The sequence below is a fragment of the Gorilla gorilla genome, chromosome 3 (assembly GCF_029281585.2).
Source record: "Gorilla gorilla gorilla isolate KB3781 chromosome 3, NHGRI_mGorGor1-v2.1_pri, whole genome shotgun sequence".
NCBI classification, from domain to species: Eukaryota; Metazoa; Chordata; class Mammalia; order Primates; family Hominidae; genus Gorilla; species Gorilla gorilla.
The window spans coordinates 30,878,606-30,897,089 of record NC_073227.2 but is presented as its reverse complement, the minus strand read 5'-3'; the positions used below and the strand labels follow the sequence as shown (position 1 = coordinate 30,897,089).

General features: G+C 39.1%; 1 protein-coding gene across 1 annotated transcript in view; it reads right to left on the bottom strand.

The window, feature by feature from the left end:
- The window catches only part of LOC101132889 (cytosolic beta-glucosidase), a 126,659-nt gene extending 112,066 nt beyond the window's left edge, over window positions 1-14,593 (bottom strand). Inside the window, exon 1 of the mRNA XM_004038495.5 lies at window positions 14,457-14,593. Coding sequence (XP_004038543.2) covers window positions 14,457-14,514 — 58 coding nt within the window. The 5' untranslated portion in view covers window positions 14,515-14,593. The remainder of the gene's footprint in view (window positions 1-14,456) is intronic.
- Between the last annotated feature and the right edge of the window lie 3,891 nt (window positions 14,594-18,484).

Genomic DNA, 18,484 nt, shown 5'->3' with positions numbered 1-18,484 from the left:
TTCACCATCAGCTGTGGTTTTCTAACAGAAAATCCAACCGGAAATGGAGACAGAAATTTTCAGTTGCCTCCTTTCAATTTTCTATAAATACCCTAAGGAATCTCAAATCCAAATTGAAGCTGTTAAATTTCTACCACACAACCTCCAAGTCTGCTCCTTCTCTAGTGTTTTACTTCTCTTCATGGCATCCTCAGCCAGCCAGTTACCTAAACCATAATCACAAAAGTCACCTTAGTCTTCCTCCTATTTCCTTTATGCCCTAAATTGCATTCGTGAACATATCCTTTTGGTTTTCCCTCAATGTTTTTTTTACTGTTTTTTTCTCCATTCTGTTCCTGACACCCAAATTCAGGTCTTCATCATCATCTGCCTCATCTATGGCAATAACCCGACAACTTTTCCCAAGCTCCGTATCTCCTTCTTTCGGTTTATTCTCCACACTGCTGTCAAAACTCTTTCAAATATACAGACCTGACTGTATTACACCCTTTGACTAAGTATATTTTATGGCTGTCAAATAGCTAATGCACATGATGCTAACACTAATTCCTTAGCCTAGCAGTTTACGTGCATCACAACATAAGGCTTCAGGTTCTGCCATTAACCCTGTCATCAGAAAACACAGCCTATGGCAGGCTTTATCAAAGCATGAGCAATCTACAAAACAACCATATAGGCACTAACAAAAAATATAAATTCCTGGCCCTCATCTGTGAATACTGTTATTATAGTTTCATATGAGGCCCCCAATCTACATTTTAACTAGAACTCCACGTGATTCGAATACATCCTAAAGTATTAGAATTCTAACTCATGTGCCTACTTAACTGTACATGACTACACCATTCCAAAAATACAACAAAAGTATTTATACTTTTATGTCTCATGTCAAAATATTTTTTCTGCTGATATGCCCTTTCTTGTGTCTTTTCCTGAAAACAAAACAGAAAACATGTCTTCATAAAACCCAATTTAGATACCCCAAGTAATCTCACACACTTTATTATTATTATTATTATTATTTTGAGATAGAGTCTCTCTCTGTTGACCATGCTGGAAGCTGGAGTGCAATGGCATGATCTTGGTTCGCTGCAACCTCTGCCTTTCGGGTTCACTAGATTCTCCTGTCTCAGCCTCCCAAGTAGCTGGGATTACAGGAGCACACCACCATACGTGGCTAATTTTTTTCTGTATTTTTAATAGAGATGGGGTTTCACTATGTTAGACAGACTGGTCTTGAACTCCTGACCTCGTGATCTGCCTGCCTCAGCCTCCCAAGGTGCTGGGATTATAGGCATGAGCCAACACATCCGGCCTCACACACTTTATTCTTATTTCCCCATCCTGCCCACCTTTGCCACAAAACACCCTTTTGTCTGTTCTATTGTTGGGGCTGTCACATCCTACTGTAGTCATGTACCTGCCTCTCTTCCCATCCAGAATGTCAGATTCAAGTGATCATTTTGTTCACCTTTATACTCCCAGGCTCTGGTACCCACAGTAGATAAATTTCTAATTGGGATTAGCTACTAGCTACATAAAAAATAAAATGTAATTTAATTATTCATTTCATGATAGGGAAGCCAGGTCTCCAAATACAACATGAGACAGAACTTTAAATTCTAGAGAACTTAATCCAGACATTGCAATCTTGCTCGTCTTTGCAGATGCGGATCTTTGGGATAGAACTTTTCTGAATCTTCTTACGTAATTTTCTCCAAGCATGAGAAAACTCATCCAGCAACAAGCCAACCACATCATAGCTTTAGTATGGTGGTATCTGGTCTTTATTTCAGCCATGGAAAGACTAGTAGGATGACCCTAGGGGGATATTTGGTCTCAGCTGTATAATATCTATGCTGAGAACCTCTCAGTTCTCCCTTCATCAAACCACTCGGGAACAAGAATTTATGTGTGCCTACATTTGCCAAGTTCTCAGCACTATAAGGAACCAAAAGATGCACTAGAGTCCCCATTACCTCCATTACTGTATCCTGCTCTTCACACAAACGCAATAGGGAATGAGCAAAGCCCCTTTGTCATATTTCTCCCCGTGAAAGAACCTTAGTCTCCCACACTGTTACAGAGTGCCTGATGTGCAACCCTAACCTGCGTCTGCAATCTAGTCCTGGATAATAACTTAAAAGATAAATGAAGTAATGGACCATCAAGAGAAAATGTTGCTTTTCCAAAGATCCCCAAGTATGCATCTGCATGATGGACTACAATGACTCCAAGGAAGATTATTGTCTTTAGAATAAATAATATGCTTTTTTCCCCAAGTCTCAAAGCCTGTATTTAAATGATTATTCATAGGTGTTGTGGGAGACGTTAAGGCTGAGCTTGGCAATTCCCAATGTAAAAATGGGTAATGTTTCAAAAACCTTGTTTATGAGTCACCTGCCCAGAAACTCACCATTGCCTCTTACATTATGTTTCAAATTCCCAGGCAAACCCCCAAATCTATTTATCCTCATTACACACCTGAATGGTATTTAGTGACACCTACCCCCGTTTACAGCATTGTTCCATTGGGAAAATGTCCTCTCAGTTCCCAGTCAAATGGCATGCAAATACATTTCTACCTGCATTTGGAGGGGCATGGGGCATGGGGAAAGATGAAATAATGAGAGGTGAATTTGATCATATATTCCCAGAAATCAGAATTCTGTTCATCTTATACATACATTTTTAAATGTCTGTCTCTAAATGATTATTGTTCGCTAGGTGCAAAGAATTGCAGCCTCCACTATCAAGAGAGAGATGTTCAGAGTTTGGAAGTGGCTCCTACCCTCTCTTTGTTACCTTGATGAAATATAAACATGATTATAAGAAGATTTCACATTGAATCAGAAACTTCCAACCTCTTGTCTGTATGTTCCATTTTTCCTTTAACTCCATTAAGTGCATATTGTAATTAGCATACATGTTAAATAGGTTTTAAATGGGTGCATCATATGAAATATTTTCCTATTTTGAAGTAATTTAAAGCCAAATAAATTTACAGTTTTGAAATATAAAATAAGCTCTTTCAGATTTAAAAAAAACTTTTTTCTATTATTAAAATCTAAAGGATTTTTAAAATCTCATTTGTTTTGTCAATTGGTTCTGCTTAACATTCTTCAGCCCAGTCCACTCTCAATTATCCACGCTAAGGAAGGGGGATCAGTGGCCTGGATAATCTAAAACAGCAGACGATTTTAAAAGCCCTTGTATTTGGCCTGGGCATACTTTACAATCAAATTCTGATTATCCACACTAATGAAAGGAAGAGCAGGCACCTTGAGAAAGATCCAAAGCCAATATAGATCTGCTCGTCTGGTTGAGGGTGCCCCAAGGAAGAGGGCCACATAGTAGAACAGAAGGAAGACAGCAGGGCCCCAGCTGCTGCTGACGGCACCACCCACGACATGCAAAATACAAACACACAGCTGCAACAGTCATATCAACACCTCTCATGATGTTAGTCCTCTTTAGATACATGGAGTTATGTTCAAACGCCCCCAGGTAAAAAGGCATATTATCCATGCTGTTCCAAATTGTTAATATAATGTTTGTTCATATATACTAAAAACCTCTGTTAGGGGTTCTCTTCACCCCATCAGTCATCGAGCCCTTTACTACCACTGCCAAGTTCACAGTAACACACTTGGGAGAGTAGCATAAAAGATGAAAGAGGCAGTGTGCTGGAGTAGCTCAAGCTCCAGCCTGGATGTGAGAAAGGCTGGATCTTTGTCATCTTTTGATCTCTGTTGATGCCAATAGTCATGTATATTCAAGCAAAGGGAACAGCATGTGCAAAGGTACAGAGGCATGAAGGTCATGGCACATTTAGCAAATTCCATGTGCTTTATTTTGGTCAAAGAGTAGGATACAAATAGAGAAGAAGCAAGAGGTGAAACCGGAGTTGCAGTCGGAGAGAAAATTGCAGGGTTTTCTTCTGCTATTCAAAAAGTTCAGAAATTATCCTGTAGAAGGTCAGAAGACATTTCAAGTTTTTTAATAATTGTTGACATTTATTGAACAGTTAAGATTTGCACAGCATTGTTCTATGCATTTGTTACTTATGAACACATTTATATTTACAATGATCCCAAGATAAGCACTATCACCGTTCTCGTTTTACAAATAAGGAAACTGAGGCCTGCAAAGCTTAGATATCTTCCAAGATCATACAATTGATAAGTGGAGTCAGGGTTTAAATCCAGTCTGTGATTTCAGAGCTCATCCTCTCTCTCTGAAAATGGAATAATGTGGTCAGATTTGTAAAAGACCATGCTAGAAGTAATATGCAAGAGAAATTGGAGGAGAGTGGAGAGGACAGAAGGAGACTTTAAGAAGATAAGAAATGCTAAGTTCCAGAAGTAAAGGAAAGGTAGTAGCAATGAAGAAGATGGGCATAATCAAGAGGTTTAGAGGAGATAGAATAAAAAGGAATTGGTAAAATGAAGGAGTAAGAGGAACAGTCTAGCTTATTTCTGGTTTGGGCACTTGTGTGACGGTCTAATAATTTTTAAAGATTCATTTAACCTTGTGCACCAGTGAACTTAGCTAGGAAGCAACACCTACCAGATGAGCAAGGCGAGGAAGGAACAGCACAACCAACACCTTTTTTTCCTCCAGTACAAGGCTGGCACATATTTATTCAAGTAAACAAATGTCCTCTCTTAACTGACTAATTTAGTAATGACAAAAAAATTCATGTATGACTGTGTGGTCCAACAGATAGAACCCCTACACCAAACAAATAATTAAGATACAGTTATTTTTATCTGGTTTCTCAAAGTTAAATACATTGGCTCACATTTAGCTTTCTGTGTAACATCCTTGTGCACTGTAGAAACACAGATAAGGGAGAGAGAGAACAGGAAGAGGAGAAAGGATGCAGAGAAATGTTATAGCTTATCAAGATATTTCTAAGTGTGTTAAGAAAACCACAACCATTTACAGAATGCTCTTATCAGAGAAATAAGTGTATAGGTACATGTATGTCTACGGATACATAGAAAAATACTGAAAATACATATTTTAAAATTTTAAATATCTACTGGCTAATTATTTTATTTTTGGCTTGTTTGTATCTTTTAAACGTTCTAAAATTATCTTGTATTCCTTTCATAACACAAAAAATATTTCTAAACATATGTGACTAGCACCCACTCTACTCAGAACCTTGCCGATAGAAAAGAATATACAGCCAGACGCGGTGGCTCACGCCTGTAATCCCAGCACTTTAGGAGGCCAAGGCAGGCAGACCATTTGAGGTCAGGAGTTCAAGACCAGCCTGGCCAACATGGTGAAACCCCATCTCTACTAAAAATACAAAGATTAGCCAGACCTGGTGGCAGGTGCCTTAATCCCAGCTACTCAAGAGACTGAGGCAGGAGAATTGCTTGAACCTGGGAGGCAGAGATTGTGGTGAGCCTAGATCGTGACACTTCACTCCAGCCTGGGCGATAGAGTAAGACTCCATCTCAACATAAATAAATAAATAAACCTTTCCAAAAAAAAAAAAAAAGAATATACAAACAGGCAGACCGACTCTTATCAATAAATAACTTACATAGACACATAGGGAGGGCAGCAGATACCTTTCAGCACTGCCCATGAAGCCAGCTGAGCTACAGGAAAACTTAGTAGATGCAGAATCTGTGTTCAGGAATTGAGGGAGGTAATAAATTATGAAAAATGCAAATAGATTGGATCAGCTGACCTCAAAAGCAGATGATGAGACATATTTTCTTTCTCGGTCATAGTCACCTCCCCCTACTATGACTTTTCTCACAGTATCTGAATATTTTGCTTTCTCTTGTTATACTGTCTGAAATTCCATTAATTCCACATTAGCTCATTTTCTTAGTCCATTCTGGCTGGTATAACAGAATGCCATAGGCTGACTGGCTTATAAAGAACAGAAATGATTCAACTCGAACTTATGAGTAAGAACATGTGGTGTTTGGTTTTCTGTTCCTCTGTTAGTTTGCTGAAGATGATGGTTTCCAGCTTCATCCATGTCCCTGAAAAGGACATGAACTCATCCTTTTTTATGGTTGCATGGTATTCCATGGTGTGTATGTGCCACATTTTCTTTATCCAGTCTATCATTCATGGGTATTTGGATTGGTTCCAAGTCTTTGCTTTTGTAAATAGTGCTGCAATAAACATACATGTGCATGTGTCTTTACAGAAGAATGATTTATAATCCTTTGGGTATACACCCAGTAATGAGATTGCTGGGTTAAATAGTATTTCTGGTTCTAGATCCTTGAGGAATCACCATGCTGCTTTCAGAGAGAGGAATATCACACACTGGTGCCTGTCACAAGGTGTGGGGGAAGGGGAAGGAGAGCATTAGGACAAATACCTAATGCATGCGGGCTTAAAACCTAGATGACAAGTTGATAGGTGCAGCAAACCACCATGGCACATGTATACCTATGTAACAAGCCTGCATGTTAATCACATGTATCCCAGAAGTTAAAGTAAAATTTTAAAAAAAGAAAAAAAAGAAAAGAAATTTATTCCTCACAGTTCTAGAGGCTGGAAGTCTAAGATCAAGGTGCCACTACAGTCAAGTTCTGGTGAAGATGCCTTCCTGGTTGATAGATGGCTGACTTCTTTCTGTATTCCCACATGGCTGGGATCTCTTTTATTTAATATGAGGCAGAATTCCCATTCGTGAGGGCTCTGCCTTCCTGACTGTATTAGTCTGCTTTCATGCTGCTGATAAAGACATACCCAAGACTCGGTAATTTATAAAGAAAAGGAAGTTTAATGGACTCACAGTTTTATATGGCTGGGGAGGCCTCACAATCATGGCAAAAGGTGAAAGGCACATCTTACATGGTGGCAGGCAAGAAAGAATGAGAACCAAGTGAAAAGGGAAACCCCTTATCAAACCACCAGATCTTGTGAGACTTACTCATTACCACGAGAACAGTATGGGTGAAACTGCCCCCATGATTCAATTATCTCCTATCAGGTCCCTCACACAACATGTGGGAATTATGGGATCTCCAATTCAAAGTAAGATTTGGGTGGGGACACAACCAAACCACATCACTGATTAATCACCTCCCAAAGGTCCCACCTCCAAATACCATCACATATGGGGATTAGTGTTTCAACCTATGAATTTGAGGGGAACACACACATTTAGTCTATAGCACTCATCTTCTTCATTAAAAAGCACAGGACTAGAAAACTTCTAGAAGTTGGATATATTAGTGATGACAAGGAGGATGATAATCGTAAAAGGGGGCAATTCATTCATTAACTTTGCATAGAACCTCATGATTTATGAGGCACTTTCAAATATTAATGCATGTTAATAAAGACTTCTACATAAGTTAATATTATATTAAAGTCTTTAAATATTTCCAATTCAAGGTGGGGAATACAGTGAACATATTTAATTCCTTTTCTTCTCACAACCCCATTGAAATAACAGTAAATAAGAGAAGGAATCCACAACTGAGCTGAAAACAAACAAACAAAAAAGGTCCCAGTAGAACAAAACATTTACTAAAGTACTTTTCTGGGCCAACCAATTCAGACAGAAGTCCATGTCTCAGAGCAATCATTATGGTAATTAAAGGATTATCTTATAGCTTGTTTGATGGGTTTTTCTTCTCCATAAACAGGGTCATTGGTTCTGCCTTTACCCCATGTTGAAGTCCTAAGAAATGCTTCATAAAAGTGAGACGTGTGACTGGGGAGGACTCCTATCATGGGTACCGAGGCCATAGAAAAAAAGCAGAACAAACTCTAGAGCTAAAAACATGAACTTGAAAGGACGTGCAGAAAGGAAACACAAAAGTTAAAATCAAGCACACTCTTCCTTAAAGTCCTTGCTATATGGCAGTTATCAAGGTCTAAATTTTGGCTGTTTCCACTCACACCCATAATCTTTTGTGAGACAACTGACTGTCAATAGATCGCACCAACTTATATAGAACTCTGTTTTCTTATAGAGCCAACCCTGACTCAGTTCATAGAACTATCTAACTTTAAAGGAAGCCTATATCAGTTACTGATATTAATCAAGATAATCATTCATTCATAAACATCATATGGCATTTGACAAAAAACAAGTAACCCGAAAGATAAGGACCAAAATTCTTTGATACACACAAAAAAGAAAGGGAAATTAATTTTAAGTTTTTATTGTAAATTGGTCATTTATAATTATGTATATGAACACAGTATGAAGTGATGTTATTATTTATGAATACGAATTTTAAAAATTAAATCAAGCTGGCTAATATATTCATCACCTCAAATACTTAACATTTTTATGGTGGGATCATTTGAAATTTATTTTCTTAACAAATTTGAAACATACTGTATTATTAACTATATAGTTAATAATTTTTTGAGATGCAATAGATCTCAAAAAAAATTTTTTTTCTCCTATCTGAGGTTTTTTACCCTCTGATCATTATCTCCCAAGATTTCCCCCACCCTCTAGCTATGTAACCACTATTCTCTTCTCTGCTTCTATGAGTTTGTTTTAGATTCTACATGTAAGTGAGAACATGCAGTATTTTCTTTCTGTGCCTGTCTTATTTCACTTAGCATAATGTCCTCCAGGCTCATCCACATTGTCTCAAAGGACAGAATTTCCTTTTTTTTTAAGGCTGAATAGTTTTCCATTGTGTATATATTCCACATACTCTTTATCCATTCATTTGTTTATGGATACTTAGATTGATTCCAATATAGATATTGTGAATAGTGCTGAAATGAATATGGAAATACAGACATCTCTTTTACAAACTGATTTCAAATCTTTGGGATAAATACCCAGATGTGAGATTGCTGGATCAGGAACTTAATTTTTTAAATTAGCATTATTAAAGAGATTTGAGAGGTGACAACATCCAGAAAATAAAATATGTCTCCTGAAACAGAAGCAATTAAGTAATTCATTCCTAAAAATTAGAAATATGAGTGCCAAAAATAAATATTCAATAGAGGAGTTGAAAAATAGAATGAATTCAGCTAAAATCCAAACACAGTTAAAGTATCGTCATTTGGAATAAAAAGTTGAAGAAATTAATCAAGATCCAAAGAAGCACAAAATGTAAGAAAAAGGTCTCCAACATTCATCCAATGAAATTTTTTAAAGAGAGAGAGAGATCAGCATTAGGAATTTGCAAGTGACAAATCGGAGACTTAGAGAAGTTAAATAATTAAACTATCTAGTAGTCTATAAACAGAGTCCGATATATTTTAGATGTGTCCCCCTCCTAAGCCCAAGGTTGAAATTCAATCAATACATCTAAATGTGGCCTCAGTAGTTGTGTATGGCTGACGTCCACTCTGACCGGTCAATCCAAATGTTAGTCTAGTCTATGTCTACTATTTATAGTTGGCATCTGATTGGTGAGCATGGGGAGTATATTTGTTGATTAATATTTGAATATCATCCCTCTCTAAGCCTATACTCTTCCAATGATGCCTACATCATTAATTTCATGGTACAATGAAAAAGGAGGGCAATATTTGATATTTTTGTGAATTTCAAATTTGAAACTGGGGGAAAGAAATAAGAATGGTTTCTGTCATGTCAACTTTTAAGCTATGATAAATTTCATGGGTAAATGCCCACTTCTCTGCTCCCTGTTTCCTTACATACCAAGAAATAAATGACCATGCTTTAAGTCTGCTTCCCTTCCTTCTTTCTTAGGTGGTCCAGACAAGGAGCGTATCTGTCTGGATATTCCTCTTCTTGAAGAGTACCAAGAGCAGCCAAGAGATCAAGTCTCAGACTGCGATGTTTAATCCATGGGATTTGGCAGAAAATAGAGACCAAGACACACAGTTAAAATCCGTTGAGTGAAGAAAGCAATCAGGAAGTGGTCTTAGAGAAATATGGGGCTTGTGCTGACATTTACAACGAGTAGATGAAGTGTGTCTCCAGCTTAGGTTTGTGTGAATCAGTTGAGTTTTTTTAAAAAAAGGACCAAAGAAAAAACAGCCTATAAAGAAACACCATAAACTCAACTTAAAACCAAAAAATACAGCTGCCATGTTCTTTTTCCAATTTTTTAAGGGAACACACACATGCACACACACACACACACACACACACAAATGTCTTAACTACAAGAATCCACCTTTAACGTATGGCAAATAGAGATGGCCAAAGTCTGAGGCAATCCCCAATTTCTGCCGACATAAAACCAAAGTCAAACTTAAAATCAACTGTTATATTAGAGTAATATCAAGGATTCACAATGGCATTCATAAAACTGAGAACTTTGGCTCCTTAAAAACCATAAACTCAGATCCCACTAGGAAGCATTAACAGAGTAGTTTAGACTTTGCTTAGGATTTGTGGGATTTTGCAAAGCATGTTCGCTCCTTAAGAGCCTTCCCTGAAATCACCGGGAGTTAGAAGCTCATAAGAACTGTAGAATTGGGTCCTCAATGTCATTTTCATATCTCCTCCGTGGCCTACCATCAAAGTAAACAAAATGCCACGGAGCTACCTGATGTTTTTGCACCTCACGTTCCCTCCAGCCAAACACAGAGGACAGAGTCAGCTTCACAAGGGGTTAAAAATCATGGGAATTTCTCTCTACTTAAAAACATTGCGGGAGACTCACTTCTGTACGTACGATGATTTTTTTGCACTTTCTTCCCTGCCTCTTAGTCTAACAAATACATTTTATAGGTTTTACACGGTTCTTTACAACTCACCTAAAACACATAATTTTCCTCCTCTTTATACAATTTATTTATTATTTATTTATTAGATTCGTATTGTGCTTTCTTCCAAAAGGCTCAAGGCACCATGCAGTCAACTCTTATGCAATAACATTAAACTCTTCTATAAGACCATAAACAGTGAAATAGCCAGAGAAGAGGAAGAAAGGATCTGAACAAGGACAGGACAAACGAAAGGCCGTGATACCGGCAAAATACGCAACCAAGTAGTCAATGTGTTAGGAGACCTGGTGATAAGGCCCAGTCCCTGCCCCTCTCAGTGGGGCCCACCTGCAAAGACCCTGACAGTATTTTCTGTATGGAAACAAAATATCTCCATTTTCGCAATGAGGGTGAGGGAGAGTATGCTAGTTATTCTTCAGGGATTTCAAGAGAGTATCTGAAAATATACCTATACAGACAACTGTATTTTGAAATACAGTGGAAAGAGAGACAGTAGAAAGAGATACGTGGTAATGTTTTATAACAAATCTTTAAAAGTGTTAGATTTTTTTACAAATACAATTCAGGCTCAGTCCTCAGCTCTGCTGAGTGTCTCCTGACTTCCAATGCATCTACAGACCTTCCAAGGCCAGGGCAGCACAAAACTGCAAAGATTATCAAAATCAAAAAGAGACAGGCTGTTCTCGGCTTTTAAATCCAAACCATGCTGATTTGATAAAGCCACGAGTGAACTTCCTGCACTGTAATCCAGTCGATGGTGGGAGAAGTGGTTAAACAGTAACTCTCCTGGCAACTGCTGGTGAAGTAGTCAAGCATGAGCAAGGAGGGAACAGATTCTAACTAGCAGTCCAAACAAGAAATGACCATTCCCACTAAATGGAGTAGACAGTGTAACTCTCCTTCTCTCAGAGTGCAAGAGAATACAGCCAGGAGAAAGAAAAATAATAATAGTATTGGCATTAATATTAGTATTTGGTGAGCAGTACATGGGGGCACTCTTATACCACAGTTACATATGCTTACCTCTTCAGTCCCTAGAACCAATCTACAGAGAGAGTATGACTATGTTTCAAATTTCACAAATAAGAAAACTGAGGCTTAAATATATTATTTGCCCAAAGTCACTCTGCTAGTAAGTGCTTGAGCTAAAATTCACACACAGCACAAAAGGATCAGGAAGAGCTCCTAGGGTGGAAAGCAAGCAAGCATGCAAAAGTTATGCTGTGAGTCAACAAAGATAGCAGGCTGATGGCTCTTGGCAGAGCATGATGGATCAAGTACCCTACCTAGTAAACTATAGATAGTTAATAGCAGGTTAGAGGCCACAAATAAAGACCTCAAAATATGGCAGAAGCAAGCCTAAGTCCGAAGAGCATAGGACAAACTGGCTCCAAGCAGACAGAAGAGATGCAACAGTATTGAGATCACGTGAAGAGAGGAGCTCAGAATGGGCCAGTTAAGGTTACCTCCAGGTCCTAAGTGGGCAGGAACTGAAAGTTGGTAGTTGAAACCCACTCTATTGTCTTGTATAACTAACTGCATATTTATGCCAAGTTAACTGTAGAGTTCCACAGTGAATCATTCTTTGTAATCCTTTTGTGATCCTCCCAGATATGAATATGATGCATGGAGCACTTACTAAATGCCAAGCACTTAACACACATTATCTTATTTAAACCTCACAGCTGTGCTACACAGGAGACACCATAATAATCTCCATCTTACAGGTGAGGAGGCACAGAGAAGATAAGTCATTTGGACAAAGTCACAAATCTGGTAAAAGGAGAGAGAGAATCCAAGTCTAAAGAGTCTTCCCCCAAAACTCATCTTAATAATCACCAATGCTATGTTGCTTCTAGAATCTGATTCTATTTACACCATTCTGGTGCTCTACCATGCTTTCTCGGATTTTTCTGACCTCTCTTTTGAGACGGAAACTAACAAAGATCATTGCTTTTGTTTTTATTCCCAGAGGGTCAGCCTATTCAGTCACCCTCTACAACAAAGTGGAAATTATCTGGAAGAAGATGAAAGAAGATCCCATGTAGCGAAAAAGGTTGCATGGAATCTCAGCCAACCAGGACACTGTCAGACGTTCCTTTAAAAGAGCCTTGTATCACAGATCATATATGTGCAATAATATACATAATCCCCCAGTGGGAGATGTCTTCTACATGGCAGTTATCACAACTGTGTAGCAGAGATTCCTCCTTCCCATTCTAGAGGATGGGGAAATAGCAATTGAAGCTAGGAATCACAGGCAGCATGGGTTGTACCAGGATCAACTTGCCCTGTTTCTTTGTCTAGAAAGAGCTCCCCATATTCAAATGGCAGTCTCCTCCTCATACCTTAAGTTTAGATGGAATGATGCTAGTTCACAAAGATCCTCCTTGATGACCCATCCTGAAGAACTGGTTTTCATGTGACCCTTTCCCACAACATCCTATTACCACCATAGCACTTACCATAGCAGTCATTATTTCATTGATTGATTGACTTGTTTTTCTCGGTGTATACATTTTCTAGGGGTGCTGTAACAAAGTGCCACAAAATGAAAGGCTTAAACAACAGAAATGTATTCTCTCACAGTTCTAGAGGCTGGAGTTCCAAAATCAATGTGTCAGCAGGTTCATGGCCCCCGAGTCTCTAGGTAAAATCCCTCTTGCCTCTTTCTAATTTCTGGTGGCGACTATTGCTCCTTAGCTTACTGTAACATTCCAATCTCTCTCTCACACACATGGTGTTCTCCTTGTCTCTTTGTCCAAATTTTCTTCTTTCAAATTTCCAAATTTCTCAGTGTCCAAATTTCCTTCTTCTTAGGACACCGGTCATATTGGATTGCATATCTGCCCTACTCCAGTATGATCTCATCTTAACTTGGCTAATTACATCCTCCAGTGGCCAATTCTGGCTTCTAGAACTGTAAGAGGATAAATTTATGTTGTTTAAGCCCCACAGTTTATGACATTTTATTATGGCAATCCTAGGAAGCTACAATAACTCACTTTGCTTTGTTTAATCCAGGGTTTCATATACTTATTTGACCAAATAAATATTTTCTCCATGGTAGCTATTAACAATCTCTAACTCCCTTTGTGGGGGGGAAGGGGGGACATACGTGTTTTAGAAAAGTAAAGCTCATCTTCCTATTTCACAGATGAAGAAACTGAGACTCAAGGAGGACAAAGAATTCACACACTTGTGTGTGGTAGAATGAGGATCAGAACTCGGGCTCCACAGCCACTCTGGGTGCTCTTTACCATTTGCTTCTATTTACTTCTCAGCTGCCCCAGGAAATATGGTGGCATACAAGATTAGGCTTGGCTTGGCGCTCACTAAGAATAGAACAGGGAACTTTTCCCAATTAATGAAGGGCTCTTTGAAAAAATCGACCCAATATTTTTCCAGCCAATAGAAAAAAATGATTCTCCTTTGTAGAGGAGTTGGGGCAAATGGATTCTAGAAATCAATTATAAAAGCAGCTGGTCCAATGTAAACTGATGTCTCAGCTGAGTTCGGACTGACTGAAAATCCAGCCACAGCTTGGTTTTCACCTCTTCATCCCTCCACCCTTCCTTGTGCCTAAAGAGAGACAAGAGAATGTGAGCCCCCACCCCTGACATGTTTGAAAAGGGAAACAAATTCATTGATAACATTGTGGTCTGTTCAATTCTTTGCTTTTCTTTTTGCCTCCTTACCCCACCATCTTCCTCAGGTACACGGGACACACCAGAAATAAAGCACTCCCACACCAGTGAAGGGGAGAGAGTGTCCCCTACCTTCTACTTGATAAGCTGCAGTGGCTGCCGCCCATCCAAATCCTGCAGGGAAAGCCATGGTTTAAGAAGCTGTCTACTGGGATCTTCAGCTGCCAGAAGCAGAGCGCCCTTTGGCCAGAGGAGCCAGGCAACTGTGCAAACAGAAAGTGAGCTCTCACCCTAGAATGAAGCCTCAGAATACAAATATTTATGCAAACAACAAGGAAGCAGGGGCAAAGGACACTTCACTGCCACAGCCTTGATAAGAATCCAAGATACTTTGTACAAGGCCATCAATTATACTTTCTTCCCCCAGCACTCCCTGATTCTTAACAGAGTTGATAACCCTGGGTGCTAAGTCCCTGATTTGGCAGGGCACCCATTTACCTGATGTTTTGCCTTTTAAAGTAATACGAACATTGTTTTAAAAAGTCATTATCATCCTACTAGAATTTTCCCTTAGTTCATTCATCCCAATTCCTGATCCGTACTCTGTAGAGGTAACCACTTTTAACCATTTCTTCTGATATTTAATCCCATATTGTTTAAATAATAGGGTGTTGCTGCTTATTTTTTTCAATTTTAGATAATTATTGACTTCTGGGTATAGGGCAGAGGATCTAGCACTCTCTCTCTCTGTTCCTCCTCCCTCCTCCTCTTCCACCTTCTCCCATCTGGCCAACATGATAAAATTATCTTTTCATTTAAATGAATTCAATATTTATATTACTATGAGTCTGTATGGCTCAAAGCTGAGCCATATAGTATACATACCATGCTTCCATGCAACTTTTAATTTTCTCTAGGGTTAATCCACTGCCTGATCTTTATGTTTATTTCATCTTCTTTATACCTATTACTAATTCATCCCCAAACACTCTGACAGAAGAATACATCTCTGAGTTGTTCAAACAACTCTGTCTTCCTGCTCCATTCTGCACTGTTTATTTTTTAGGACACCACGGAGCTTTGACCCACGATCTCCTTCACATCATTCAGAGAGGCTCCTTCACCTCTACCCTGGTCTTTCTCTCTGTTTCTTTTCCCACTTTAGAGAAGCACATCCTCAAATAACTGTCTGATGAAGGGGGCATGGGACATAAATATTTCAAAACTCTGTAGTTGCTCTGGAATTGTCTTTAGTCTAACATCGCTCTTAATATGCAGTTTTGTACAGGATTTTATGATGAAAATAATTTTCACTCAGAATTTTGAAGGCATTGGTTCCTGGTTTTCTAGCTTCTGGTGTGGCTACTGACAAGTTTGATGAGAATACAAGTCTTGTTCTTTTATATGTAAACTTTTTTGTTTCCCCAGCCCACCCTCTCTGACCCCCAACTTTCTATTTCTAAAATTTCAGTCACGTTCATTGGTGTGGAACTTCTGTCCATTGTGCCAGGAACCCAGTGGGTATGGGTTTCCACAGAAATGTACATGTTGACTGTAGGGGAAACTGGATGAGGGGCCATGGGAACTCCCTGTACTATCTTTGAAGCTTCTGTGTAAATCTAAAATTGATCCAAAATAAAAAGTTTATTTAAAAAAAAATGACTATGGATTGGGAGGCCAAGGCGGGCGGATGACTTGAGGCCAGGAGTTCAAGACCAGCCTCGCCAATGTGGTGAAACCCTGTATCTACTAAAAATACAAAAATTAGCCGGGCATGGTGGCAGGCGCCTGTAATCCCAGCTACTCGGGAGGCTGAGGCAGGAAAATCGCTTGAACCCGGGAGGCAGAGGTTTCAGTGAGCCGAGATTCCACCATTGCATTCCACCCTGGGCAACAGAATGAGACTCCATCTCCAAAAAAAAAAAAGACTATGGAAAGAGAGGAGGTATGTATAACCAAAGTGAGGAAAGTTACTTACTCGGTTTCTCTACATTCCCATTAAATCATTCTACATTGTGTAATGACAGGAACATAAAGTTTGAAACAAGGTGTAAGTAGGTTGAAATCCTACCTTCTCCAGTTATCCTAACTCTAAGAAGAAGAGATTATATACAGAAAAAAATTGGAAAAGACACTGAAGATATTTAAAGGTGCATGTTTGGTGAAATAACCTAACAAATGCATGGCAAACTATTAAATTTGGCTTATGTTGTCATTCAGTTCTGAAGCAATTGTAAATTGAGAGAAAAAATAAATATCGAAATGTTTTCACGATAGAACGCTAGATGGCAGTATTGCAACTTTTTTAGGTTTGCAAGTTGCAGTATAAAGTGGTATTAAAATTCAGTTATTTCACTAATGGCTGTCTACACCAGTCGCCCCTGGCTAATTACTACTGCTCTTCTAAAGATACTTCTCCAGAAGAAAAAATCTATCTTCTCAGTGCTTCACATACTCTGAAGTTATTAGTCCACAAGTGGCAGAATTAATTTCTCTCAACATTGATTGGGTTGTTGTTCTAATCCAACATTCTCAAGCTTTTTGGTGTCAGGATCGCTTTACACTCTTAAAAATAATTGTGGTTCCTAAAGAACTTTTTTTCTTTCATGTGGGTTATATTTAATATTAAATATATTTGCTGTATTAGAAATTAAAAGATTTTTAAAAAACATTTATTGTTGACTTCATTTTAAACAGCAATGAAGAGCATGTTAACAGAAGTTACTTATTTTATGAAAAATAACCATATAACCCCAAACAAACAAACAAAAATATTTAGTGAGAAGAGTGTCACTGTTTCACATTTTTACAAATCTCTTGCATGCCTGGTTTAATAGAAGACAGCTAATGTTCCTATCTGCGTCTTATTCAATTTGTTGTCTCTAGAAAACTCCACTGTACACTCACAGAAGAATACAGACAAGAGTGGAAGAGGCAAATCATATCGTAGCATCATTATAAAAAGAGTTTTGACCTGGTAGACACCCAAGTGGGTCTTGAGGACCTCAAGGAGTCCACAGAACACATTTTCGTAACCGTAGCCCTCCTTGAACTCACTTTCCACCCCTCCCCTAAGACCTTCCATTGCAACCCAGCACCCCTCTGTATCTTTCTCACGTTTCTAAGAACTCATTTCACTCATCTGCCCTGCACTAGGGCCCAAATGGCTCTAAGGCATGAATTTGCAGCCATCATCTCAGGTAAGAAAGAAGTATTGTATTTTAGATTTTTCTGTATACAAAAAGTAGTCTGACTTCATGGTCCCATCCAGGAAGATTGGCTGGTAATTTAATTTGTCATTACTGTATTTGGGCCCCCTCCGCTTCATTTTAGGGCCACACAAGAAAATTTGGGTCTTATGAAAACCAAAATTCTTTGTAATACCTGGTGTTTCTATTCCCCTACCTCCCAGTGTTGGTCTGTACCAGTTAATGCCAAGATGCCCACTCTCCAGGTCTACTATGGTCTCTTCAAGTCCACTGATTCTCCAGGGGTGAAGCTCTGAGGTTCTATGTTCAACTGCCGCTCATCACAGCCACACAGTAGTTCCTCTGACGTCCTGCCACCTTCTGAAGGTACTGCCTCAGAACAGCACAACAAACCTTTTTATTCACGAGTGTCACCAACCTCTGTCTACTCCCCAAGCAAACATAAGTTACTTGCATTATAGTTTTGTCTACAGGTGTGCTCTTTCTAGAAGTCCTGGGACTGCTAAGTATATTAATCAGTCCTCACACTGCTGTAAAGAACTACCTGAGACTAGGTAATTTATGAGGGAAAGACGTTAGATTGACTCACAGTTCCACAGGCTATACAGGAAGCAGGGCTGGGAGGCCTCAGTCATGGCAGAAGGATGAAGGGGAAGTAAGCATGTCTTCATGTGACAGCAGGAGAGAGCAAGTGAAGGGGGACTACACACTTTTTTTTTTCTTGAGACGGAGTCTCGCTCTGTCACCCAGGCTGGAGTGCAGTGGCGCAATCCCGGCTCACTGCAACCTCCGCCTCCCAGGTTCAAGCGATTCTCCTGCCTCAACCGTCTGAGTAGCTGGGATTACAGGCATGCATCACCACACCCAACTAATTTTTTGTATTTTTAGTAGAGACGGGGTTTCACCATGTTGGTCAGGCTGGTCTGGAACTCTTGAACTCATGATCCGCCC